The sequence below is a fragment of the Canis lupus genome, chromosome 21, assembly GCF_011100685.1.
Source record: "Canis lupus familiaris isolate Mischka breed German Shepherd chromosome 21, alternate assembly UU_Cfam_GSD_1.0, whole genome shotgun sequence".
Classification (NCBI taxonomy): Eukaryota; Metazoa; Chordata; class Mammalia; order Carnivora; family Canidae; genus Canis; species Canis lupus.
This window is the reverse complement of record NC_049242.1, coordinates 32,898,427-32,925,821: the sequence shown is the minus strand read 5'-3', so window position 1 is coordinate 32,925,821 and position 27,395 is coordinate 32,898,427. Positions and strand designations below refer to the sequence as shown.

At 39.9% G+C, this 27,395-nt stretch overlaps 2 protein-coding genes and 1 long non-coding RNA gene across 4 annotated transcripts; 2 read left to right on the top strand and 1 right to left on the bottom strand.

Annotated features, from left to right (window-relative positions):
- Positions 1-1,477: 1,477 nt before the first annotated feature.
- LOC119865003 lies at positions 1,478-3,793 on the bottom strand. Its single transcript, XR_005375729.1, has 2 exons — positions 2,686-3,793; positions 1,478-2,330 (listed from the first exon to the last, which is right to left on the bottom strand). It is a non-coding gene; the product is annotated as an uncharacterized LOC119865003 (long non-coding RNA).
- TMEM9B (TMEM9 domain family member B) lies at positions 3,461-17,619 on the top strand. Of its 2 annotated transcripts, XM_038569002.1 has the most exons (5): positions 3,461-3,684; positions 5,718-5,809; positions 9,813-9,921; positions 12,061-12,195; positions 16,648-17,619. In XM_038569002.1, the coding sequence occupies exons 1-5, from the start codon at positions 3,580-3,582 to the stop codon at positions 16,801-16,803; spliced, it is 597 nt and encodes a 198-aa protein (XP_038424930.1). In that variant the 5' UTR covers positions 3,461-3,579; the 3' UTR covers positions 16,804-17,619. The 2 variants fall into 2 exon arrangements, with proteins under 2 accessions (XP_038424930.1, XP_038424931.1); XM_038569003.1 differs by lacking the exon at positions 5,718-5,809 and having other exon boundaries at positions 3,488-3,684.
- A 3,488-nt stretch (positions 17,620-21,107) lies between these two features.
- Positions 21,108-26,011, top strand: ASCL3 (achaete-scute family bHLH transcription factor 3). The gene is made up of 2 exons (XM_038569001.1): positions 21,108-21,140; positions 25,063-26,011. The coding sequence occupies exon 2, from the start codon at positions 25,075-25,077 to the stop codon at positions 25,618-25,620; it is 546 nt and encodes a 181-aa protein (XP_038424929.1). The 5' UTR covers positions 21,108-21,140; positions 25,063-25,074; the 3' UTR covers positions 25,621-26,011.
- Positions 26,012-27,395: the final 1,384 nt, after the last annotated feature.

Sequence of the window (27,395 nt, the reverse complement as noted above, 5' to 3'; positions counted from 1 at the left end):
GGAAACCATCATCACTGATGCTGTTCGTGACTCCATTTGTTCTGGACTGACATGGTCTGGGAACGTGTTGAGTAGTTCAGAGAAAATAAGAAAGGGGCATCTAGAGAACTGTCTGATCACTGGAGGGGAAAGGAGGTGAAGGGGCTGCACACAGCTGGCAAAACCTTGGTCCCAGATACATAAATTGTAACTTCTGCTTCCTAATCTTCTGACTTCCACACTTAAATCTCTCACCTGGGAATTTTTCAGGCTTCACAAAGAGGGCCCGGCCAGGTAGGTGCCCCTAGACCTGTGTTACTCCTTTAAAAATAATGAACTAAGAAAACCAAGTCACAGGGAAGCAAGGAGAAGGGAGAAGAAGAGTGGGTCCTAAGGGAAATGACTGGGTGCTAAGTCCTTGCCTGTAAAAAGAACTCTGATGTAGCCTTAAGGTCTAGGAAAACCCTAGGTCAGAAATCTCTCCTCTCCTGCCTACTATGGTGGCCCACATCCCATCTATAGTTCTCTGGGCTCAGCATTGCCTTCTCATGGTCAAAAGGAACCATACAGGGATTCAGGTAATTACCTAGTTCCTTGACACACCTTAAGAGCCTCTCTCACTCACCTTTTCCTTTCTCTGGATCCCCACATTTATTGGTTTTTAGAAGATCTCAGTTTCCAAAGAGAATAGGCAAGGTCCCTGCCCTCAGAAAGCTCACCATATTTGGGTGGAGGCTGGGAAATTTAGAGGCAGATATGAAAACATAATTTCATTATTATTTTTTTATAAATTTATTTTTTATTGGTGTTCAATTTACCAACATACAGAATAACACCCAGTGCTCATCCCATCAAGTGCCCCCCCCCTCAGTGCCCATCACCCATTCACCCCCACCCCCCGCCCTCCTCCCCTTCCACCACCCCTAGTTCGTTTCCCAGAGTTAGGAGTCTTTATGTTCTGTCTCCCTTTCTGATATTTCCCACACATTTCTTCTCCCTTCCCTTATATACCCTTTCACTATTAGAAAACATAATTTTACCATGAGGTTATGAAATATTTCCACAAACACAGAAGGAAGTGCACATAGGTCAGCTAAGTTCTTCTAGCTAGAAAACCCCTTACCTAAGGGGAAAGTGTTATTTAGGTGTGAGCAGGGCAGAACAAAAGGAACCAATAGCTTTACTACTTTTTTTTGTTGTTTTAACTTCTATTGCATCACCTAAAATTACTTTCATTTTTTTGGCCGACACACACCTCCCCCAAACCCTTGGCTCTAGCTCTGTCCTCTTTCTCCTTATCCAAGCCTGAGTCTTCATTCAGTCTCTAGCCAGGCAACCATCTTACAGTTATACTCCACTCATGGGAGCTATAGTCTATGTTCTAGAACACTGATGCCTAACATAAATATTGCATTTTCTAGTGGCCGCATTTAAGGTAAAAAGAAACAAATGAAATTATTTTAATAATTTAATCCAATGTATCTGAAATATTTCAACCTTAAGCAATATAAAAATACTAAGGTTTTTTTTTTTTTTTTTGTACTAAGTCTTTGAAATCCAGTGTATATTTTGCACTTACTCAATTCTGATTAGCCACATTTCAAGTGCTCAATGACACATGTGGCTAGTGGCTACTGTACTGGACAGTCTAACTCTAAAATGCTGCTTCCAGGAGTGCACTTGTTAATTCTCCAATAAGCAGATAAGACCCACCAGTCATTAATATATATTCACTTTAAGCCTCTGTACTCTCAATCATGAAGAAGAAAAGACCTGTGAGGTTCTAGCCAGAGGGAGCACACCCTTAAATATCAGACCTAGACAATGAACCCTAAATTGATCCCAAACTTGCCTTTAGCAATCACATCTACAGTGCCTCACAGACTATTCTGACCTCCGAGTTGTTCTTGGCCAGCAAAACACCAACAACAAAGACTTGTTATCTCACTAATGTGACAGTACCTCCACAGGGACAGCCTGCAGGGGCTTTGATGAAAGGTCATCTAGCCCTACCCCTCTGATTCTGGCTGGGACTAGGCACCACTTGCCACTTGGGATTGAAAGGGGCTAAATATATCTGGCATAGTATCAGACACCTTGTGTTAGAGTCTGGCATCAACAATAATCACACGGGAGGGGCACCTGACCGGTTCAGTCCTAGAGCAGTGACTCGATCTCACAGGATCCTGAAATATAGCCACATGTTGGACATGGAGCAGCCCCCGTGGCTCGGCGGTTTAATGCTGCCTTCAGCCCAGGGCGTGATCCTGAAGACCCGGGATCGAGTCCCGCGTCGGGCTCCCCGCATGGAGCCTGCTTCTTCCTCTGCCTGTGTCTCTGCCTCTCTGTGTCTATCATGAATAAATTTTTAAAAAATCTTTAAAAAAATTTTTTAAGTTAAAGGAAGAGTCTAGTAATTAATTAAAACATTTCTGAAAACTAGGAAAAGACTACTTTTTTGTTTTAAAGATTTTAAGAAACATGGGAGAATTTGAAATCCATAGATAAGAGTTCAATCTCCCCATAGTGAACCAAGAACCAGAGGCCCAGGAAAGGTAAGTGTTTTGCCCAAAGTCCTTCAGCAAATCTGCAGTGGTGGTGATGAGCTCTGTATTCTTTCCACTATCCCGCTCCACAATGTCTTCATTAACTGAAAAATATTTTAATTGGAGACACTGCGCCATCTCCAGGGTCCTCCTAAATTACCTGCAGAGGATGACCCGCACTTGCAAGGCCGGTCAGCGCTCCCCCAACTCTTGACTTCGAGGCCAGCCGCCCTTAATAGGATCGTAGCACCGCAGTTCCCCAACTACTGGAGTCCCGGGCGGAGGAGGCTACTAGGGCGGTTCTTTGGCCAATTCCACACGTTCCGGAGCCAGACCTAGCCCGGCCCGACTCAGCCGCGCCGCTGACGCGCGGTTCGTGCAGCAGGCTGGGGTCTAGGCGGTCAGGCCCCAGCGGGAGGCAAGCGGGGAGACCAAGCCGAAGCCAGCGTGTTGGAAGCCCTGCCGCGAGCGGCGTCCGGGAGGCGCAGGGGCTGCAGGTTAGGGGCCAAGTGCCGGGGAGGACGGCCCTCCGGCTGGGGGTAGGCCTCCCGGAAGGCATGGCTCGGCCGTCAGTCCCGTGGCCGCCTCCACGCCTGCCACCTGCCCTCGCAAGCCGCCCCGGGCGCTTGGGCTCGCCCCAGCCTCGGGGGCCTGGCGACGGACGGCTCCGGGCTCGCAGGGGTCGCTGGAGTTGCTGGGGGTCTCCCGGGCGAGAGGACTCCCCAGGGCCCTGCAGGTCCTCAGCCGCCGCTGCTCCAGCGCCCAGGAAGGACAGCCTCACGCCTCGGAGCTCTGCCGCGCCAGGGGCGCCCCCTTGGTTTCCCGCGCCCGAGCGTTCGCGGGGCGGGCGCCGGCACCGCGCAGCCTCCGCGGCCTGCGCACGGGGAACCGTTTCCGGGGCGGACGGTGACGTAGCTGACCCCGCGCGGCCGGTGACGCCGAGGCCCGGCCGGAAGTGCGGGCGGAGGAGCCCGAGCCGGAGCCCGAGCCGGAGCCCCAGCCCGGACCAGGTCGCGGGGGCTCCGGGCTGTGGCCACCGCCGGGCCTGGCAGCGATGGCGACCGTGTGGGGAGGCTTCCTTCGGCTTGGCTCCTTGCTCAGCCTGTCCTGCCTGGCGCTCTCGGTGCTGCTGCTGGTGCAGCTGTCAGACGCCGCCAAGGTGAGTCGGCGCAGCCTTCGCTCCAGACAGGAGCCCCTCCCCTCCGGCCTGCCGAAAGCCGTCTGTCGGCCTGCTGCCCTCCCCGCGCCTCTCCCGGCCCTGCCACCCCGACCTGCAGGCCGCCCCCCGCCCGATCGCACCGGCGCCCCCAGCCCCGCCACTCCGGCAGTGCCGGCCGCTCTCGCACCCCCAGCCCTGGCCGCGCCGCCTCCTTCCCGCCCCTGCCCCTGCCCCGCCCCCGCCCCAGCTCCGCCCAGCCGCGACAGCGCCCGCAGCCCGGACGCGCTCCTCCCCCTCCTAGAAGGTCCCCTTCCCAGCGCCGACGGCACCGCCTCAAACCTTACAGCGTTTCCAACTCTGAGAGCCTTTAGCTTTCCACCCCTAAGCTCCTGAAGCCCACCGCGCCCTCCACCTGCCTCACAGCCCTCTTCCTGCCCCGCCCCCGTTCCCTAAGCCAGAATTACCAGAAGCCCCCACCTCACGGAAAGCCTCCCTCTTAGGAACTCATTTCAACTCACCCCTGAACCGGTTCCCTTCCCAGTGTAGGAACTTGCCTCTCCTTGCAGCCTGCCTTCCCAATAGGACCTACACAGAGGACCACCAGCCTAATATCCTGACCTAACTCCCTCCAGGATCTCTTGGCCTCTTTGTTTGGCCTTCTTTCTTCCTGATAATTCAGTGGGGAAGGGAAGGGCCCAAGCTACAGGGAGGTAAAGTTGTAGCCCTCTCCCCTGCTCCACTTCTGGGTCCTTCCAGCCTCCTCATGCTGCTCTTTATAGCCCCCTTCATGCTCCCACCCTCCAGACCTGCTTTGCCCCTGGTACACACTTGTGCGTCCTCCTTGATGAGCTAGCTCCTTATTGGAGAAAACGGAAGGAATTTACCTTAATGTGATGGGAAGACAGATTGACATTTGCATTTTAAAAAATAGCTTTAATCCATAATATGGGACAGGTTGGGAAAGACAGGTTTAATGCAGACAGCTCAGGGGGTTTTGATCGGGAGTTCTTGTTGAAATCTTTGCTACCTCCTACCAGAAATAGGGAAAGCAGCAAGTCTCGTGTCTTTCAAAACATTGCTGGCATCCTCTGCATATGTCCTGTCATCACTTCAAGAGTATATTGTAATGATGTATTTATCTGTCAGTCTCCATTAGGGTGTGTCCTGATTACTGGCAGGAGCCCTGTCTTGCACTTATCTGAATCCACTTCATTGAGCACAAGGTCCAACATGGAGCAAATGCTCACTAAGTGGTTGCTGAATGAATCCATTGTCAACAGCTCTGCCAGACATAGCACCATATAAAGGAACAGTGGGCCTTGGGGGGCGGGGCAGGGCGGGAGCTAATGATCCACTTGCCCTCTCAGATAAATTCCCCTTTGCTAATGAAGCTTCTCTTATTTCCTGTATTCATATATTTAGTCACCACTTTCTCCACCTCTTGAAACTTGCTTTATCATTAGTTATCCTCTCTGTCTACCAGTGATTAGAAGCAAAGTTTCCTGGGGAGGGTAGACCAAACTGATCTCAGCTAGACATAAGCTACTGCCCTTATGTACTTGCTTTCTAGTTATAACTGAGTGCCTCTAAAACTTCACCCCTTCTGTAGAGCCCTGGTCCAACCCCCTTTATCCATATCCATGCCATTCTACTAAAGGGTGGAAAGATAGTAATTAGAAGAATTGTGACTTGTTTTGTGAGTAATTTTGTAATCGGATCCTTATTTGCAGGTAGAGTTATCTGTCTATTGTGCCTTTTTTACCGGCAGGTAGATAGCATAGTTTGTCATGTGACCTATAAATGTGATTAATAAATCACAGATCACATACACGTATTATTTCAAAATAATTTCGTGTACTATATAATGATTCATTAGCATTACAAAAAAGAACCTGTAGCTTTAAAAAGCTCTCTCTCAAAATGAATAGTTTTAGAATATTTGGCAGGGGACGCTTAGCAAAATGTATATGGTGCAGTTTTTAAAAATATTGATATTGTTAACAAGCTATACTAAGTTTCCATTTTGGTTACAGAATTTCGAGGATGTCCGATGTAAATGTATCTGTCCTCCCTATAAAGATAATTCTGGGCATATTTATAATAAGAACATATCTCAGAAAGATTGGTAAGTATTCTAGATTACTGACATACCTGTCAGATTTTTTTCTGTGGTTGTCACTGTTAGCCCAGAATGTTCATCTAATGTATTGTTTCCTTTTTAAATACAGTTGACCTTTGAACAACGTAGGGCTTAGGTATCCTGACCCTGGCACAGTCAAAAATCTTCATATAACTTTTGACTACCTCAAAATTTAACTGCTAATAGCCTACTGTTGACCAGAAGCCTTAACAATAAAACAGTTGATTAACATATATTTTATGTTACATGTATTATATACTGTACTCTTACAATAAAGTAAACTAGAGAATAGAAAATGTTATTAAGACAATCATAGGAAAGAGAAAATACATTTGCAGTAGTATACTGTATCTACTGAAAAAAAATTGTGTACAGTGGACCCATACAGTTCAACCCCTGTTATTCAAGGGTCACCTGTATTTCTTTTTAAGTGTAAGTGTCAAATTCCACTTCTATTTGAAAAAGTGAAAGTAAGGCCCTGAATGTGTGATGTAAACTTAAAGGAATCTAGCCAAAACACTGATTCCCAAGTAGGGAGGGTTTTATAAGGGACAGAGCTGAGTTTGTGGCACTAAACTGCCCATGGCTACCTTCCGTGCCCTCCTAAATTTTAGTCCTCTCTCTTGTTTTTCACTGGAAGGTCCACAGGCCTCATTTATCTGGGTTATAATTTTCATAACTTGTAAGTTTTGATAATGTATTGCCTAATACAGAAGACTATGCTTGAAAGTGTCAGAAGGCTCAGGAAGGAATGGGAATGAGCCATGTATATCATAGTTTCCCACTTGGTGTGCCATGGATATAGGTATGTCAAGAAGTTGCTCCCTCAGCCTTTGGGGTAGTCAAGCAGTCCTCTGAGGACTGGGCTCTTGACTCACTAGCCACCACCAGCATTCTCTATTTATGGACCTTACAAATGATAGCTTTTCTACATATAGCATAAAATGATTGGGAAGCAGTTGTTTGTAGTAGGATGGATAGGATGGATGGGCTCCTTCTCATGCTATTATGATTTATGATTTGTAAACATGGTGGAAGATTGCTGGGATAGGCATACAAGAAAAATAGCTCCAAATGCTAGGAACTTGCACATGTACCCAATTTCACAGCTAAATAGCAAGCAAAACTTTGAAAGCAAAATTAAATTCATTTGGTTACAGTATTTCAAGTTGACTTTGAAAAAGAAAAGTCAGCTTTTGAGCATGTTTCTTTATTCTGATGCCATTGTCTGTTCTTCCCATGGTAAACATTTAGGTTGAATCTGATATTTAATAACTACATTTTTGAAAGCTTCTTATGAACTTGTGTTCCACTTTAAATTGTCTCATATTACAGAGGTTTAGCTATATTCTTACAGATTTTATGTAATCAAGTTACTTTTATGATACAAGAAAACTCATACGTTTTTAAAGTTATTCCTATACATTTTCCAGGTATATGAAATACCTACATTTAGTTTATTATCAGTAATAGAATGTGATGCTTTTTAGTTGAGCAGCAGGTGAACTCACTGTTCACGTGGTTAGCACTGATCTTTTCACTGACATTTTACGATTCCAGGTTCCAACAGAGCCATATACCATACACTCTGGTTATTGGTCAAAACAGGGAGCTTTGAGAATAAACAGTTGAAAACAAGGCTTGTTTGTGATTTTTCTTCCCCTCTTCCTTCCTGTAGCTCATCCTTTTACCTGAGATAGGTTCTCAACTGTTAACTGTTTTTAGAAGAGTAAGCAAGTTATGATTAATCAGAATGTTATGCCTTTACAAAGTGTCCAACATCTATTTGGTCCTAGATGGAGTTTTATCTTCTGGCTTCCATTTTGTCCCATTGTTAACTCTAATTCTTTATTGACTTAATGCTGTCTGACTGAGGAAAAGTTTGAGTTCTCTGGTTTATGCTTGGGTTGTGAGGTTAGCTGACAATATCCTTATTGTGGCACTAGGGGGAGGTATTGCCTAGTTCCCAGAGTGGTCAAGTTCTGGCTCTGGGTTCTGTATTTATGACTGACTAGCCAGCCAGAATGAACCTTCCTCTCCTATCCTGCACAACTTTTGCATAATGCTCAATATCTCCTTGTTATTAAACTATATCTGTACTTTAAAAAGAAACACTCAATACTCAACACATAGTTCCCCAAGTAATTCTAAGCTATTGTTATGAAGACCTCTGAAGCTGAAACAGGAAACTAGGAGATAAGTCTTGTTTTCCTGAGGTTCAGAGAAATACAGAGGAGCTGACCTAGGTGGTAGAAACCCTGGCTTCTAATCTACTCTGTGATCTTGTGCAGGTGACCTCTCTGAAAGTGTTGGTCTGGATAACCTATATGATTGAATGGGACATTAGCTTCTATGCCCATTTTATGCCTGTAACCAGCTGGAAACATTCCTGGTCTTCTTTATGTTTGGAACAGATAACAGATTTGTATGGTGTGAGTTGTGGGACCTTACCATACTACCAGTTGAGGCTTATTTTTTCATTAGTATCTTTGTTAAAATTATTATTTAAAAAACTTTTTTTTTTTAATTTATTTATGGCAGACACTGAGAGAAAGGCAGAGGCATAGGCAGAGGGAGAAGCAGGCTCCATGCAGGGAACCTGACGTGGGACTCGATCCCGGGGCTCCAGGATCACACCCGGGTGGAAGGCGGCGCTAAACCACTGGGCCACCCGGCTGCCCAAAATTATTATTTTTTAAAAGATTGTATTTATTTATTCATGAGAGACACAGAGAGAGAGGGAGAGAGAGAGAGGCAGAGACACAGGCAGAGGGAGAAGCAGGCTCCAAGCAGGGAGCCCGACGTGGGACTCGATCCCGGGACCCCAGGATCATGCCCTGAGACAAAGGCAAACACTAAACCACTGAGCCATCCAGGTGCCCCTCTTTGTTAAAATTAAATTACCTGTTAGGGATAACTGATTGAATTTTTATCATTTATGAAAGTTTGGGTTTTCTGTCATGTCACAGCTCAGAGGGAATGGGACATGAAAATGTAGATTTTGCTGGGCAAAGGGAAGACATAGCCTAGAGCATTGGGTGCCCTCAAGAAAGATGGGTGGGGTGAGACAGGATGTGATCATAGAGTTCTTGAGGCAGCCCAAAGTGCCTATGGAAGAGATGATAAAAGAAAATTGCACAGCAGTTGACAGAACAGGAAAGTGTGCCTATTTTTGCTGAAAGTGAACAGAGTAGTAGGCTCTTAATAGTTGGGGAAAGTCATAATTTAATTATTTCCTAGAATTGACAGATTTCTGGGAAAAGGTTTTTTTGATAGAATTATTTTTTTCATAAGCCATAATAAATAAGTGCCCTAGAAAATGGGGGAAAAAATAAAGAACATCCAACAACAAAAACATTTAATCTTTTATTATTTTTTTGTACTCCTTCTGGGTAATCAGTTTTCATTTTTAAATATTTTCGTTGTCCCAATCCTATTTCTCCATGCATTTTCAATAGACTTTTGCTCATTGAGAAAAGTAATTTTTTCCTTTCTGCAAAAGTAATTATTTCTTTCTGCACCTTTGAATGCTCAGTTTCGAGTTTCAGAATTTAGCAACTATTCAGTGTGATTAGCCATTCATATACCACCCTATGGCAGTTAAGATTGATGTTAATTCTTAAAAGAGATATTTGAACAATGCATCAAGATACATTAAATCATTTAAAGCAATTTTTCTTGGTAAATGAACAAGTCTAAATATAACTTGATGTGCTAAGTAGTTTTCGATCCCATTTGAGATTTTTTCAGGTGCATTTTTAACTGTTAACAGCAGCACTTTTGAAAATTGCTACTACTTGAGTCTTTATGGTTCTTAGACTGTTAAATCTCACCAAATTGCTAATATTGAGAGAGCGATGATTTTACTTCCCTTATTATTTGTTCCTTAAGTTCTTAAGCTCAGTGATTATTCTGGATCATAGAAAAGTTTTGATCAGTATAGAAAATCCAGGTAGGCTGAAGCAATATTTTATCCTTGTTTTCTCAGCGATTGCCTTCATGTTGTGGATCCCATGCCTGTGCGAGGGCCTGATGTAGAAGCCTACTGTCTACGCTGTGAATGCAAATATGAGGAAAGAAGCTCTGTTACAATCAAGGTAAGAAAAAAAAAGAACTTTTCTGCTTTGGGAATTTTTTTTTTTTTTTTAAGATTTTATTTATTTATTTGAGAGAGCATGAACAGGGGAGAGGGGCAGAAGGAGAAGCAGACTTGCCACTGAGCATGGAGCCCAAGATGGGGTTCAATCCCAGGACCCCAGCATCAAGACCTAAGCTGAAGGCAGCTGTTTAACTGACTGAGCCACCCAGGCGCCCCTGCTTATGGAATAGTTCTTGATGGTATCTAGACAAGAAAGAAAATTTTGGACATCTGAATTCTATTTCAGTCACTCAACTATTTTTCCCTCCTCTCCTTACCATCCACTAACCCCTTCCTTCCTCATCCTCAACAATAGCCCCAGAACAGTGGGTCTGCTCTCTGCCTGTCTCACTGAGATGCTTTGGGGAGTAATTAGGACATATTAACAGAGGTGTGATATGTCAAATGGCACAAAAATGCCCTATGTGTAATTAGCACATCCTGAAAGCTATTCCAGCTTTTCTGTGGGCCACATATGCCAGAAGCTAGGGAGAAAACAGCATGTCTAGGCCCTCTTCTTCCTACCCTCTCAGACCTGAGGGGAAAAAAAAAAAAAAAAATATATATATATATATATATATATATATATATATATATATATATAGAGAGAGAGAGAGAGAGAGAGAGAGAGGGAGAGAGACTACTTTATTCTAGAACTATCACTTATGGATTCTAACATTTCCTGTATTTCCTATAGGAAATAAAAGGTAGATCACTCTCATCACCATTTGACCTCTAATGAGTTCAATTACTTTTTTATAGTGGCTAACAGTTTTTCCCCCCAATTTTTTTATATGGAGCTTCCCATTCATTTCTCCTGAGAAAAGGCCTCATGGGAAATCTGGAATGATCAGCTGTAACAGTTACAAAGATTTCCGTGGGAGAGTTTCTGCTCCAGCAAGGTGCTATCCTGTAAAGAAATACTCACTGTACTTTTTTTATTATTCAGCTAAGTTTTTGATGTGTAATTTACAGACCCTAAAAGCCACTCACTGTTAAGTGTGTAACTGAATACATTATAGGAAATTTAAAACAATTTTTAAAAAATTCAGTGTTACAACATTCCCATTACCCCTCATTCCCATTTACAGTTAATCTCATTCCCACCCCTAGCCTTAGACAATCACTATGCTGCTTTGTGTCTCTACAGATCTAGATATTTCATATAAGTAGAGTCATACAACATGTGGTCTTCTGTGACTGGTTTCTTTCACCTAGCATAATGTTTTTGAGGTTTATCCATGTTGCAGCATGTTATCAGTATTTAATTCCTTTTTGTTGCTGAATATCATTTTATTATACGAATATAACACATTTGTATGATCCATTCAAAAGTTGATGGACATTTGAGTTATTTCCAGATTTTTACTATTATGAATAATGCTGCCATAAATATTTGTGCACATGTCTTTGTGTGGATATATGTTTTCCTGTCAGGTAGATTCCTTAGAGAGGTAAGTTTATTTTAACTTTTTAAGAGACTGCCATATTGTTTTCCAAAATAGTTGTACCATTTTCATTCCCACCAGCAATGTTTGAGGGTTCAGTTTTGCCACATCCTTGCTAAGATTTGGTACTGTCTGGCTTTAATTATAGCCATTCTAGAGGTCGGGGGAGAAGGGTGTCACACTGTACTTTTTGACAGCACACAGATCAAGATCTCAGGAAAATCACTGGCTTTAAATGTATTTTTGTATATCTAAGTTGATCTAAAAGAGTGTTCTGTTGAAATTCATCTGAATTACCTTTGTTAGGGTTCCTTTAAGTTGTCTAAACACAGTACTGCTGAATCTAGGACACTATATTCAGGTGAAAAAAAATTTGGTATGCTAGCAGTGGTGACAAATGATTAGCAGTAGGTGAAGATGGAGTTCTGAAGACTTGCAATAAGATCTCAAAGACAAAACACATTTTTTCTCTTTATCTTTAAATAATATTTTGGTGAAGAGTTGAGTTTGTTTATGTTGGAATTTGGTTTGTATAGGAATCCTATATGCTTAGCAGAAAAATCAGTCTTCACCATGGCTTCACTATTATTACACAGAACTCTGATTTTTTGCCTCAAACAGAGATGTAACTTATTTTCAACTTCCTTTAGGTTACCATTATAATCTATCTCTCCATTTTGGGCCTTCTACTTCTGTACATGGTGTACCTTACCCTGGTTGAACCCATACTGAAGAGACGCCTGTTTGGACACTCACAATTGATACAGAGCGATGATGATGTTGGGGTAAGTACTTGGCATTCCCTAGCTGTGTATGGCAGTATTTGTCATCATCTGATGTAAACAGCAAGTGAAAAGTAGTTGTATATAGATGTTCATGTGCTGGAGCAGATTATCAACTAGAGAAGCAAAGGACTGTTCTAATTTTAGTATATATCTCTTCATGAGGAAATTACTCTGGATAGCCATCAAAATGGTGGTCTAAATTAACGATCCTTGGTGAGTGTGCTGTATAGGCTTTGCCCTTTAGTATCAAGGGCACAATTTTCATTGCCTTTCCCTGTTTACACTGAGAAACACTTGTGAGATAGATTTCTCCCCAAGCTCTTGCCTGAGTACTATTCCTGTCAGCATGACCAAATATATTAGAAGGCAAAGAGGTTTTAGTGAAGGGAAACATGAAGACGGTGTTCTTTTCTTAATGAAGTGCAGCTTGATAACCTGGTGATGTTTTACATTTTTCTACTCCTTCTTTAAAAAAAAAAATTAAAAAAACCTGTGATCTTTAGAGAAAAAACCAGCATTCCTGATTCTCTTCCTATCTTAAAAACACATTTCTATTTATACATATAGTTGGTATAATCAGTGTATAAATTGTTTTGTGGTCTCCTTTTTGTGTTAACATTACTTCATTAAAAAATGTCTGGTAATTAAAAAAAAAAATCTAGTTATTGACATAGTCCACAAGCTTGTTACTCAGTATAGCTTAGAGCATTATATTGTTTTATCATTATCCTGTTTGGGCCTATTTTCCAATTTTCCACTGTTTTGTTATTCTACATATAATTATTTTTAGAAATTACTTTTTATTTTGGATTACTTTATTGGCTTACGTTCCTCAAAATAGATAAAATTCAGTAGAGTTTCAAGAACCAATTCCAAAAGCTAAAGCCAGGGTGAGCCCGGGCTAACCAAAGTCAGAAGTCCTTTTACTCTGGAATGTCTTGTGGAACTGTTGGTAAAAGATTAGAGGGAATCCTGACTGGATGGCTTGGGTTATTACTAAAAACAGAGCCTGCTTTTTAATCAATACATTGTTGTCATATGAATATCAATTATGAATATCCAATTTATTTGGGCAAGATTCCATTTGTGTCTTATCAAGAACTTTCATAGAAGCACCTCTGTTTGCCTCTTTTTTCCTTGCTTCCTTATTAATTCAACCAACACATAATGAGTAACTTCTCTGTATCAGGTCCTCTGCTGGGTAGTAGGAATAAAGAGATAAACAGAAACAGATAGTAAAAGAAATGACTAATTATAGTATGTTTCCACCTTTTATTTTTAATCATGTAAGAAATGCCTGTTAATTTTTGAGGAGTTCCAGGAGGGGATTATTGATAGGCTGGGAGAGAAAGGTCAAGACTGGAGATCTGATGTGGTCAGAAACAAGGCCTATGGGGTGAATGGGGAAAGAGAGCTAAAGGACAGGAGGTTTTGTACCAGAAGCATTAGAGTCTCAAATACTGTTCCCATGCTATTTTCATTCACATACGACAGATTTTTCTCAGCCTCAACAGCATTGACACTTTAGCTTGGATAATTCTTTGTTGTGGGGAGTTATCCTATTCATTTTAGGACATTTAGCAGCATCCCTGACCTCTACCCACTAGATTCCAGTAGCGCCTGTCATCCCAACCATGATGATAAGTGTCCACAGATATTGCTAAATGTTTTCGGGGGACAAAATCACTCCCAGTTGAGAACTAACATATAAAATGTTATGCGTCAAAGGCCATATAAATGGGCAGCCCCGGTGGCGCAGTGGTTTAGTGCCGCCTACAGCCAGGGGTATGATCCTGGAGCCCTGGGATCGAGTCCCATGTCGGGCGCCCAGCGTGGAGCCTGCTTCTCCCTCTGCCTGTGTCTCTGCCTCTCTCTCTCTCTGTGTCTCAATAAATAAAATCTTTTTTTAAAAAAAAAGGCCACATAAACCATTTCATAATAGGCACATAGAAAGTCTGACTTAAACTATATTCTTTATAGTATTAAATATTTGGTTCCTGATTTTAGAAATAAACAATATTAATGTAATACACATAGAACAAAAGAAATGGATGCACACATGTGTAGATGAAAATGTGTAGGAAAGGCATTTGATTGGTGGGGTCATGTGCTTAATAATCCTTTTGTTCAGTGATTCATTCTGTACATATATTAACTGAAAACATTGTCTCTGACAAGTCTGGCTAATTCTTGGATATCTATTGAATTAATGCTGGGCAGGGAGAGATTTTTCTAACCTTTAGCTATGAATTTATACAGAGTAACAACTCTGTACAAAAATAAATAAATTTCTACAATTGTTGCTTATCTGCGAATTCTTTAGTATTTATGTGCCTTTAAAAATGTTTTTCTTAAATTCTCAGTTTCATTTTTATTCACTGTAGAGCATTTTAAATCAAGTGAGAGTACAAATAGTTAAGTTCACTGTAAGTAGTCACAATATTTATTGTATCATATATCCATGACACATCATTGCTATTATCAAAGCATTAAAACATGTTTTGTATTTATTGTAATTTTATCAGGTGTAAAAAGAACAAACATATAAAAAGGGTAAATCTCTATTTGCATTCTTCTAGCATCCATGACCATGAGCAGCTAGTTCATTCTTGTTTTGATAGGTGGAAAATGGACCAAAAGGATTAACTGGTTTGTTTAGCCCTTTAACTTTGTTCCTTAGGAAAATTTTTCTCCCCCTACCCTGAAGGGCAGATAACAGGACTATGAAATTGAGAGCTGCTCTGCTGATAAAGTACATCCTTCTTCCCAGTCTTGTTTATGTCAAAACAAACTAATGGTAATACTATTTTATATACAAGTTCATTGAAGCACCATATTCCCATAGAGTTGTTTTAATCTACTTGAACAAAATCAGTGTGTTGAGATGATATAACACCAAGTCAAGGTGAGATGAACTAAGTCGTGTGTTCATTTGTTAGATGACCTCAGATCAGTTTATTTCCTTATGCGAAATCAAGTAATCCAACAGCTTTAGCCTTCCTTGTTCTTAAATTTTTTTCTTAAATCTTTGAAACATTTTGAACTTTATGGAATTTTTTTTGTTATTTTCATTTGCAAGGTTAAAAATTTAAAAACATGGGTCTTGCTGTTTGCCTCTCTTGTAACAAGCTGTTACCTACATTAAGCAAAAAGTTGAGGAAATTTCAGTAAAGACCGGGAAGATTCCTTAGAGAAAACTTTTTGATGTCTTTGAAATGTAGACATTGTATAAGTGTCCTACTATAAAAAGAAGACCAGGTGTTGTAATTCCACACAGTTAAAGTTGTATATATAGTTATGTGGTTGTGTTTGGCTTTCTATAGACATGCTGACTCCTGCCTTGGATATATAATAGAGCTTTTGCAAACATACACAGCAAAACAATATTTCTTTCTTTGAGGCAAGGTTTAATATAAGAGGTGCAACTTGTGACTTGGATCCTATGTTAGAACATTTAGAAGCTTTGCTGACAAGGTTCAGGAAAAAGAGATCAAGGAAAAGGCAAACAAAAGCAATAAATTAGTATTGAATGCTTTTTGTCATTTAGGCAGCTGTGTTTATATCCTCATTCATAGGTAGATTAGCATGGTGGTTTCCTGTGTCATGACTACAAACATCAGTGGCATTGGTTTACTTTGACCAGGTTAGGTTGGTTTTCTACACAGATACCTAGGTAACCCTTCAATAGCCTCTTTCTTAAGGCAGCAACTAACATGGAAACCCTGAGTGCTCAGCAGTGAAAGATTCAGGTGTTTAATAAAAATGCTGATGTAATAAATCCTTACTGTCCTTAGTAATAGAGGGTGATGGTAGCGCTTAAGCTGTGTCTCTTCATTACAGATTGGGGGAGGTGGAAATGAAAAGGATTTTGGAAATCAGTCCATTTAGTGTATGTGTTCAAGGTGCAGGGAATTATTAAAAGACAAGATCCTATCAACTCTTCTCCCAAGGGTGAATGTGGCCCCAAGGTGGCAAGTAATAATTCTAATATAATGGGAGTCAGGAAATTAAGACAAGTTTTTCCTCTGCCAGATTAGCTATATAGTATCGAATTCAGCAAGGAAAAGCTCTACTTTCCCTATCTGTAACATGGATATTAACATGAAGATAGATTTTTCCCCCTAGTTGTCAGGGAAGGCTGGTCTTTAACATAAATGACCACTGTCTTTGTCTTGGTCCATGCTTCTTAAGGGAAATGTCTTTGGAAATGATGACTTGTGGAAACATTTCACAAATAACCTCCTCATCACTCAAATGACTTGAACCACCTATTTCTGTATTTGAGTTCATTCTACTTCTGGCACGTGAGTGCCTAGGAGTGCTTGGCCAAAAAGATGGTCTGTTGTTTGTGAAGTCCAGATGCCCCCATCTGTGGCTGGATAATTACTGTATTGTGTGTGTGTTTTACACTGATCATGCCATCTCTGATGTTCTCCATTCTTGGACTTTCAGGATCACCAGCCTTTTGCAAACGCCCATGATGTGCTGGCCCGCTCCCGCAGTCGAGCCAATGTGCTGAATAAGGTAGAGTATGCACAGCAGCGCTGGAAGCTTCAAGTTCAAGAGCAGCGAAAATCCGTCTTTGACCGTCATGTTGTCCTCAGCTAACTGGAAATCAATTGAAGGTGATTAGAAAGAAATGAGGCAGACAACTGAAAAAAATTGACTGAGTTTTCCTGGGTTTTGTTTTAATACCCTGCTGATTTCACCAACTCTTGCTGGCAAATTCAGAATTGGGAGACAAAAATGTGCTTGGTATTTTCTTTTCTTGTTAACATATTAATACAGACATTTTTAAAAGCACACACCTCAAAATCAGCCAATTAACCTTTTTCCTATTTGTGACTTTTACTAATAAAAATAAGTCTGCCTGTAAATTATCTTGAAGTCCTTTACCCGGAACAAGCACTCTCTTTTTCACCACACAGTTTTAACTTGGTTTTCAAGATAATTTTCAGGTGTTTTTCTTTCTTTTTTTCCTGGCAGGGAAGGGGAGGGATGCGTGGGAAGTGGCTAACATAACTTTTCTCAAGTCACTTTACTAAACAAACTTTTGTAAATAGACTTAACATTCTATTTTCAAGTTTCATTTCTATTTTGCAGTGTAGCCAGCCTCATCAAAGCCCTGACTTACCCATTTGAATTTTGCACTGACTATATTATCTAGGTATTTGGTTGGCCTGTGGCTGCACTTCATGATAAAGTGGATTTGAACTACCTGGTGGCTCTTCATAAAATGCAGATTTTCCTCATGTACTGTGATGTCTGATGCAATGCATCCTAGAACAAACTAGCAATTTGCTAGTTTACTCTAATGACTAAACATAGTCTGGTGTGTGTGGTCTTTCTCATCTTCTAGTATCTTTAAAGATGAATCCTAAGAACTTGGACATTTGCAATAAAGGAATTTTCTTTTAACCTCAAGCGTCTCTGGATTGGTGACATACACACATTTGTCAACATTTCCGGTCAGGTGGAGAGGCAGCTGTTTGAGCTCTAATGTGTGCAGCTTTGAACTAAAACTGGAGTTCTTTTCTGGGTGCCTCTCTCTGAAAGGTATAACAGTTATTAGATAACTGGCTTTTTTCCTCCTATGTTCTCTTTGGAATGTAATAATAAAAATAATTTTTAAAACACCAGTGTTTCTCTCCTCTTCTTTTGCTATATGATAAACTTGAAGATACAAAGACATTTGGTACTCTGTTATGAGACTACTGTTTTATAACAGTTTCATCATAAAATATGGGTACCAAATTATCTGTGTGTGCATGTGTGTGTGAAGAAAAAAGGAGAAAGAAAAAAAATGTATGGGTACTTAGATGGGGCCCTGAAAGTATACAAATATTGACAAATTGAGAGATTAAAATTCAGGCCCTGAAAGTATACAAATGTTGACAAATTGAGAGATTAAAATTCATAAAGAGAAAAATTCATGAAGGAGGGCTTGTTCTAAAAATTATTGGCAAAAATTATAATTAAATTACATTAAATTAATAAGGTTGAGGTTTTAGGAGTTCTTAATGGGTTTTTTGGCTAGTAAAAACGTCTTTTTAAATCTACAAACCTAACCTAAACTTATTGATTTTACTGTTAGTATTAAAGGATGTAAGTAAGTTCAAGTACAACCAAGTGGAATTTATTCTCAGGTATGCAAAGCTGATTGAACATTCAAAAATCAATGAAATCTATCACAGTAAACAGGCTAAAGAAAAAAAATGACATGATCCTATCAATAGATGCAGAAAAAGCATTTGACACAACCCAACACTCAATTATGATTAAAAAAAAAAAAAAACACCTCTCAGTAAACTAGGAATAGAGGAGAAATCCTTCAACTTTATAAAGAATATCTACAGAAACCTACAGCGAACATTATACTTAAACAGAAGCTTTCCTGTTAAGAGAAGGAACAAGGCAAGGATACCCTCTCTCATCACTTTACAACATCATACTACAAATTCTAGCTAATGCAATAACAAGAGAAGGAAATAAAAGGCGTACAGCTTGGGAAGGAAGAAATAAAACTTTACAGATGACATGATTGTCTAAGTACAAAATCCATAAGAATTGATAAAACCCAAAAACTTCCTGGAACTAGTAAGTGATTATACAAAGGTTGCAAGATAGAAGGTTAATATTCATAGGTCAATTGCTTTCTTATATATTATCAACGAGCAAGTAAAATTAAAAACACAATACCTTTTACATTAGCACTCCCCAAAATGAAATAGGTATAAATCTAACAAAATATATATGAGGAAAACTACAAAACTGATGAAAGAAATCAAAGAACTAAATAACTGGATATTCCATATCCATGGTTAGGATAACTCCATAAGCTATCCAGTACTTCCTAATGATCTATGGACTCAACACAATCCCAGCCAAAACCTCAGCAAGTTATTTTGTGGATATTAGCGAACTGATACTAAAGCTTTATATGAAGAGGCAAAGACCAGAAAAACCAACACAATGTTAATGGAAAAGAACAAAGTTGGAGGGCTGACACTATTTGACTCCAATACTTACTATAAAACTATAGTAATCAAGTCAGTGTCAGTGTGGTATTGACCAAAGAATGGACAGATAAATAGAGAGCCCAGAAATAGACCACACAAATGTAGTCATCTGATCTTTGACAAAGGAACAAAGGCAATATACAACGGAGAAAAGTATTTTCAACAAATGGTGCTGGAACAATTATACATCCACATGCAAAAAAAAAAAAAAAAAAAGCAAGACACAGATCTTACACCATTTAAAAAACTCAAAATGGATCATAGACCTAAACGTAAAACACAAAATTAAAATTCCTAGAAGATAACATAGGAGAAAATCTAGATGGCCTTTGGTTTGGTGATAACTTTTTAGATAAAACACTAAAACATAAACTATGCAAGAAAGGAATAATGATAAGTTGGAGTTCATTACAATTAAAAATTTGTACTCTGTGAAAGACTATGTCAAAAAAATAAGACGACAAGCCACAGACTGGGAGAAAATATTTGCAAAAGACATATCTGATAAAATTCTATTACCCAAAATATACCAAGAACCCTTCAAACTCAATAATAAGACAACCTGATTAAAAATGGGCCACCAAACACCTGATCAGACACCTTACCAAAGAAAATATACAGATGGCAAATATGCACGTGAAAAGATGTTTCACATCATGTCATTAGGGACATACAAATTAAACAACAGTGAGCTACTACCACATACCTATTAAAATGACCAAAATCTAGAACACTAACACTACCAAATGCTGGTGTGGATGTGGAGCAACAGGAACTCTCATTCATTGTTAATGGGACTGCAAAAATGGTACAGCCATTTTGGAAAAACAGTTTGGCAGTTTCTTAATAATTATTAGAGGATCCACTCATCACACTCCTTGGTATTTACCTAATAAGTTGAAATCTTATGTCCACACAGAAACCTGCACATAGATAGTTATAGCAGCTTTATCAAGACTTGGAAGCAACCAAGATGTCTTTCAGTAGGTGAATGGATAAGTAAACTGTGATACATCCAGACAATGGAATATTATCCATCACTAAAAAATGAGCTATGGAGCCACAGAAATATACAGAGGAATTTTAAATGCATATTATTAGTGCAAGAAGCCAATCTGAAAAGGCTACATACTGTGTGATTCCAACTATATGACATTCTGGAAAAGGCAAAACTATGGAGGCAGTAAAAGAAAAATCAGTGGCTGTCATGAGGCAGGGAGGGATGAAAAAGTGGAGCACGGAGGCTTTTTATAGTAAAACTATTTTGTATGATACTATAATGGTGGATACATGTCATTACACATTTGTTAAAACCCATAGAATGTACAACACCAAGAGGGAACCCTAAGGTAAACTATGGACTTTGAGTGATGATGCGTCAATATTGGTTCATCAGTTGTAACAAATAAATTACTGGGAGGAGATACAAGTGTAGGGAAAGGGTTATATGGGATCTCTTTGTATTTTCTGCTCAATTTTGCTGTGCATCTAAAATTACTCAAAAATAAGATCTAAGTAGAGGAAAATAAAATTTAAAGATATTTTAATAAAATTTAGGTTCATATTGACCTTCCTGGTTATGGCCTTAACTTCTACGGAAAAGAATATTGACCAACATTGTGAGACTATTACTTACAGATATTTTTCATAAGTAATTTTGATAGAAAATAATATAAACCAGATGAATGAGGAGGCATTGTTTTTACAAAAGAGTATGTTACAAGAGTCTAGTTTTGTAAGCAAACCTTTCTATTTAGTATTATTATATGTTGTCATATCTACATATTAGGTAGAAAAAAACAGCTAAACCAGAACTAAGCAGTTCTGTTTAACTGTAAGCTACTTTGCATATAGTTACTAAATGATCACTTATAAATCAGGTTAAGGCTGACACAGCCCAAATACAGCATCTCAGCGACAAAACAGGTAAGAGACTCTTTTCCAGAGTATCCCATGGCCGGGGGAGGGGGGGGGGACACGGCCTTTAAGGAAACTCCCAGGCACAGTTGATAAACGATGAATTTTATCAACTGATGATTCCATTGTCTTAAACTATTAAATATGCCCATATGTTAAAAGATTCAGATTTTGCTGGTGATTAAATCATCTGGAGGAGTGGGAAGGGTTTGGTTTGGAAATCAGGAGTCCTAGGTTCTGACCCCTGCTCTGCTGACAGCTCTGCAAGCTTAGCCAACTCACAGTCTGAGGGATTGGATAAGAGGATTTCTAAGATTCCTTCCATCTCTAACATTCCATAAGTCAATTATATGTGCAGTTACAGAGTTTTGTTTTTTACATGCTAGATATTTTTAATACCTTTGAAAAGTTGAAATTTTATGCCAAGCAGCACTACCAGAATCTCTTAGGAGTTTATCAGTAAGACCTCATCATTTATTTCCCAGAAGACAGAAATCTGAGATTTTCCCAAGATAGGTGCATTAGTTAGCTGTGCATGTATCTGGAACTGCAAAGCCCCAGCACCAATAGTCCATATTGCTTTCTTTTAAAAACTTGTATTCAATTTCTACAAACACTTCCATCCTCCACTAGGCTTTCTATCTTGATCCTCTACTGAGTTTTTCATTCTCTCTGTTGTGTTGTGATTAATTTTTTTTAATAAAAGATGATCATATTTAAATGCCATTACACTGATTGATGAACTTTTGGGAAATGCCCAATAACAAAAGCTGCTCAACAGTGTGTCTACAGAGACACTAAATTTTTTTACCCAAGAATTATGCATAGTCTACTTAAAGCCTAGAAAATGTTAAGTACCCATGGCATATATAAATTACCCAGATTTCATCTGGGCCAAGGTTTAAGACATTAAAATTATCTGTCAAGATAAAACTATACCTCAAGAATTCTTATGTGTAATTGGCTTTGCTGACATCTGCTTTGCATTTTGATACTCTACTGTGTCAGTTCTGGCTTGCTAGCCATAGGCAGAGATAAGGCTCTGCTGTTCTCAGAGATGTAGAAAGACAGGCTCCATCCCCATTGTGCCATCATTTTGTAGCTTCCGCCATACATGTTCTTGATCTCTTACCCCCTCGAATTCCTGTCTTGGGAATTCCCTAACTCTTTTCTCTTAGCAACTTTTTATTTTTGACAGAATCTTGGCTAGTTTTTAATCTTCCAGAGATTTTTGTTTTAAGTGAAATATTTTAGGCCATTTGGTCAGTAATTTGGAATCTTTCATTTCTTGTTCCTTTGTTTTGATTCTTAATTGAGCCTTTCACATTTATCTCATCCACTCCCCCACCCCAGCCCCCTATTAGGAAGAGCTTTCCCTGGCATTTACTCCTTTCCAGGGTGTCCCACCATGACTTCTTATCATCGCACTCCCCTCTCACCCTCCCCTCTCACCCTCTCTGCCCCTCACCCCCTATCAACCATCGCAGACTTCCCTTTCTGATTTCACAGTCATTTTTGTCTTTCAGCAGCCATACTAGATAGGCTAGGCTTTTTCACACCGTAAAGTGATACGCTTCACAGCACTTGAATTCTGGTGCATATTGGTGGCTCCTCTCATTACATGGTGCTAGGCTGCAGGTTGTTGCTCTGCTCAGTTAGAGAAGCAAGTGACTATGTTATCCAATCTTGCTCATAAACAGGGTTGGGGGGAGGAAAGTGGCCTTGTTTTCTCTACACATGCCAAGCATACAGGTCAAGCCCTCATTCCCAAAAATGTTGAAAAATCACACCCTGAGGAATTAACAGAAAGTCATATTTCCCTCTTTTCTGGATGCCCAAGGCAGATTTCTTGTTGCTTCTCCATTTTAGGTATGGTCATCTCTCAACGAATATGCTTTGGATAGATCAGTGTTTGATTTTCCAGTGTTAGGGAAAATATAAGCCAGGTTTTTCTGTAGGGTGCAGTTCAGAAATGGATACTGAACAAGTATTCATCTGTAAAGAAAGGAAAGAGGAAAAGCACTAACGCCTATGCATTATGTTTTTTTCTTTTTTCATTTGATCCTCACAACCACCTTGCAGAATAGTTAATACCTCAGTTGATCATAGGAAAGAGGTGAAGCTCAGAAAGGTTAAGGAACTTGCCTGAAGACACACAGCTAGGAAGGCACAAAGCCAAGATTGAAACTCAGGGGTGTTGTAACTGAAAGAAAAACCGTTCTTTTTCCTACAGCACTACCCTGCCTCCCAGTTTAGTAATTAAACTGCAACATCTTTGTAAAATCTGTTGTGGTTTTATTATTGTAGTCAAAGGTAAAAAGGTGGTTTAATAAATGAGATACATGAAGACCTATTCAGAAAAAAGGACTGTATTGGTTTGGGACCTCTTGGGGTATAATGCTTTATCCTTATGTTCCATGAAAAAAAAAAAAAACTAAATACAGATTCACTTCATTCAATATATTTAAAGTTCTGTGGAAGTAAAAATAGGTAAATTGACTATGTTTTATTTTTTTTTTATTTTTTTTTTATTTTTTTATTTTTTGACTATGTTTTAAATTGGTTAGGTGAGTTTCCTATTTAAAGGATCCTAAAGTGAATTTTTAAAAGCAAAAGATTCCTTTCTTATTTTTTTTTCCTTTCTTATTTTTATTTTTGGTTTTGCCCCTGGCATAACAGGTATTATTTAAGAAGGCTATGCCCGTGAGCTTGCATGATCATTAACTTGTTTGTAGTGTCTCCAACATGTATTTGAATATTGTGGTACTTCAGTGTTTCCCAAACTTTAGTTACTTATATGCACTTCATGGAGTTTATTATCCCGGTTCTACCTGTCCTGTTACTTACTTATTATTTTTCTTGAAGTGCCATTTTTTAATCAAGTAGATGTACTTTTAAAATTTTATTTAAATTCAATTAACTAACCTACAATGTGTTACTGGTTTCAGAGGTAGAGGTCAGTGATTCATCGGTTGCATATAACACCCCATGCTCAGGACGCCTGGGTGGCTCAGCGGTTGAGCGTCTGCCTTTGGCTCAGGGCGTGATCCTGGAGTTCCGAGATCAAGTCCCGCACCAGGGAGCCTGTTTCTCCCTCTGCCTATGTCTCTGTCTCTCTCTCTTTGTCTCTCATGAATAAACAAAATCTAAAACACACACACGCACACAAACCACCCTGTGCTCATCACATCACATGCCCTCCTTAATGCCCATCACCTAGTTACCTCGTCGTCCCAACATTCCTCCCCAGCAACCCTCAATTTGTTCATGTAGATGTATTTTTATTTTATTTTTATTTTTTTAAAAAGGGTTTTATCCATTTATTTGATAGAGAGCACAAGCAGGGGGAGTGGCAGGCAGAGGCAGAGGGAGAAGCAGGCTTCCTGCTGGGAAGGAGCCCAGGACCCTGGGATCATGACCTGAGCTGAAGGCAGATGCTTAACTGACTGAGCTACCCAAGTACCTCCAAGCAGATATATTTTTAAAGGAAATTTTGTATCACTGACATAAGCATGAAATCAATATAATTCACGATAGAAATTAACAGCAAAATATTATTAAATTCTAGTAGATACTATCATTTGTTGAAGACTTCCATCTAAGGAGGATCAGAAAGCATTCTAGTAGGGTGGAAGACACACACACACTCTTACAAGATTAAAACTGTATCTTTGTAATCACCAGGATTGAAAGAGTTGAAAAGGAATAACTTTCTCACAAAGTGAGTCAATGTTACTTAATGTTTCTCTGTACTACCAAAAAATCCTCTCTTACTACCCACAGAGTATGGCTACCCCATATCATTTTCAGAATGAGCTCAGAAAGTATTCATCAAAGCAGAGAAGGCTTTAAAACATTGATCTCTGAGAAAGTCCATGCTATCTGCTTTCTTTTGATCTGGTCAAATTAATAAACTTGGTTATGTTTCCAGGCTAAAGAGGAAATGATGGACAATCGAAGCTACTCTAATCTGCCAGAAAAACTACCTGCTGTCTCTGAATCTGCCCACCTGCCACTGACCAGGTCTTTCTATCTTGACCCCATGGTCACTTTCCAACTGTATCCTGATGCCTCAGTGCCGTCACCTTACTCTGAAGATCTGCCATTGCTGCCTTTTCCCAGCGATTCCCTGATCATGGAAAATTACGGTGAACCCTGCCCCTTCGCCTTCCCAATGTCTTATCCAAATTACAGAAGGTGTGAATACTCCTATGGGCCAGCCTTTATCAGGAAAAGGAATGAGCGGGAAAGGCAGCGGGTAAAGTGTGTCAATGAAGGCTATGCCCAGCTCCGACATCATCTGCCTGAGGAGTACTTGGAGAAACGACTCAGCAAAGTGGAAACTCTCAGAGCTGCCATCAAGTATATTAATTACCTGCAGTCTCTTCTGTACCCTGATAAGGCTGAGACCAAGAATAACCCTGGGAAAGTTTCCTCCCTTATGGCAGCCACCAGCCACCACACTGACCCTATTTTCAGAATCATTTGATTGTTTCCAAATAGAAACAAATAATCTCACAAAATGGAGTCTCTTACAGCATCATTCAATAGTTTTTCCTAAACATAAGTTCTGCATAGTAGATAACAGCTCAAATGTCCACCTGTGATTATTTCCTACCAGGGTTTGAAATGTACAAAACATGATCTTATGGGGGTTGAGAAGATATGCCTTAAGCTTTGGTGATTTCTTTCAAGAACTGTAGAGGAGCAGGAGTCCCCAGGATTCTCTATACCCCTCACCTTATCCTTCTCACACACTTGGCCAGAGTCTCAGCTGTAAGAAACTCTCATGAAAGTATAGTAAAGTCTGATCAATGACTAATCAATGTTTATAATGCCCTTTGCAAACATTTCATGCTAAATGATCACAATTAACTTCCCTTGGTTTGTCAGAGTCTGGTAGTTCTTTTTGTTATAATTTGGGGTTGACAGGAAATCTATATATTTATACCTTACCCATGTCCTGATGAGAAAGTATCCCAAGACTGAAGCAAAGATAGCTAACAAAATCTTGTGATTTGAAATTATTTTACAGTCATCTTTTCCCTGCATGCAGAAGACTTCTTTAGGCAGCTTAGTCTAGTTAAGAAGGCTATCGCAGTCTGGAATCAAGCTGCCTCAGTTTAAACTATGACTCTGCTCCCTCCTCTCCATGTCTCAGTTCTTCATCCACAGAATGAGAATAATAAGAGCAATGATTCTCCCCTTATGTTTGGAGAATTAACAAATTATCCTGACACATAAGTATGCATAACCATTAGTAGTAGTAGCAGTAATCTTCTATTATCCATAGCATCATCATTCTACAGGTTATTCTGGCCAGAAAATGTACAGGGGCCATGCCTGTCCTTCACTGCCCCATATCTTGGAGTCTGCCTTCAAAATGTCTCTATATCCATTCCTGTGACTTCCACCTTGAATCCCGAGCCCCATCTGTGGCCAAGCCCAGCCCGGACTTTCCATATACTGGCATATTCATCTCCAGTGTCATCTCTGTGAAGTCTTCCCACTCCAGCCATTACTCGTTCATTTATTTTGTACACATATTTCCTTGCACTTCCCATCCTACTATCTTTACACACTGTATTACACATCTATCTCTTCAGTACATAGGGACAGGCCTATTCCTCCCTACATTCCTAGCACTCAGTAAAGAGCCTCAAATCAGGTAGATGTTGTGTGTAAATATTTGGTGTTACTATTTTCCTATTCCAATCCTGTCATGTTTTATCTTGGTCACTGTTCACAGTCTCCTCTCTGGTTTCTTGGGCTCAAGAATTAACTGGCTACATTCTCACTCTGATGTTTTTTCTTAAAGCATTTGATGTCACTTCCTTGCTCAAACCTCATGACGTCTTCCTTCTGACTACTATGTTGTTTACATTTATCTGCTGGGTTTGCAAAGCTCCCACCAATATGGCCCCTTTCCAAATAGTCACACCTTGATTTTCTCATGACACCCCATTTCCTCCAAAAGAGAAAAGCAATCTTATAAATGAATCCTTCTCTCTTCGCTCTAGCCTCCTAAACAAGAATGTTCTCCTTTTTCCCTCTTATCATTGAAATCCCACCTGTCTTATTCAGAAGTAAGTGACCTTCTCTCACTGCCAGAGACTCCATTGGTCTTTCTTGGACTCCAACTTTGTGCACCAAATAACTCAGCTTTTATGTATGTGGTCCTTAGCAACAGTCCTCCTGACTGGTAGGTTATGCTGTGTGAGGGCAGTCATCAGTTAAGATGCTTTTAGTTGCAAGTGAGAGAAA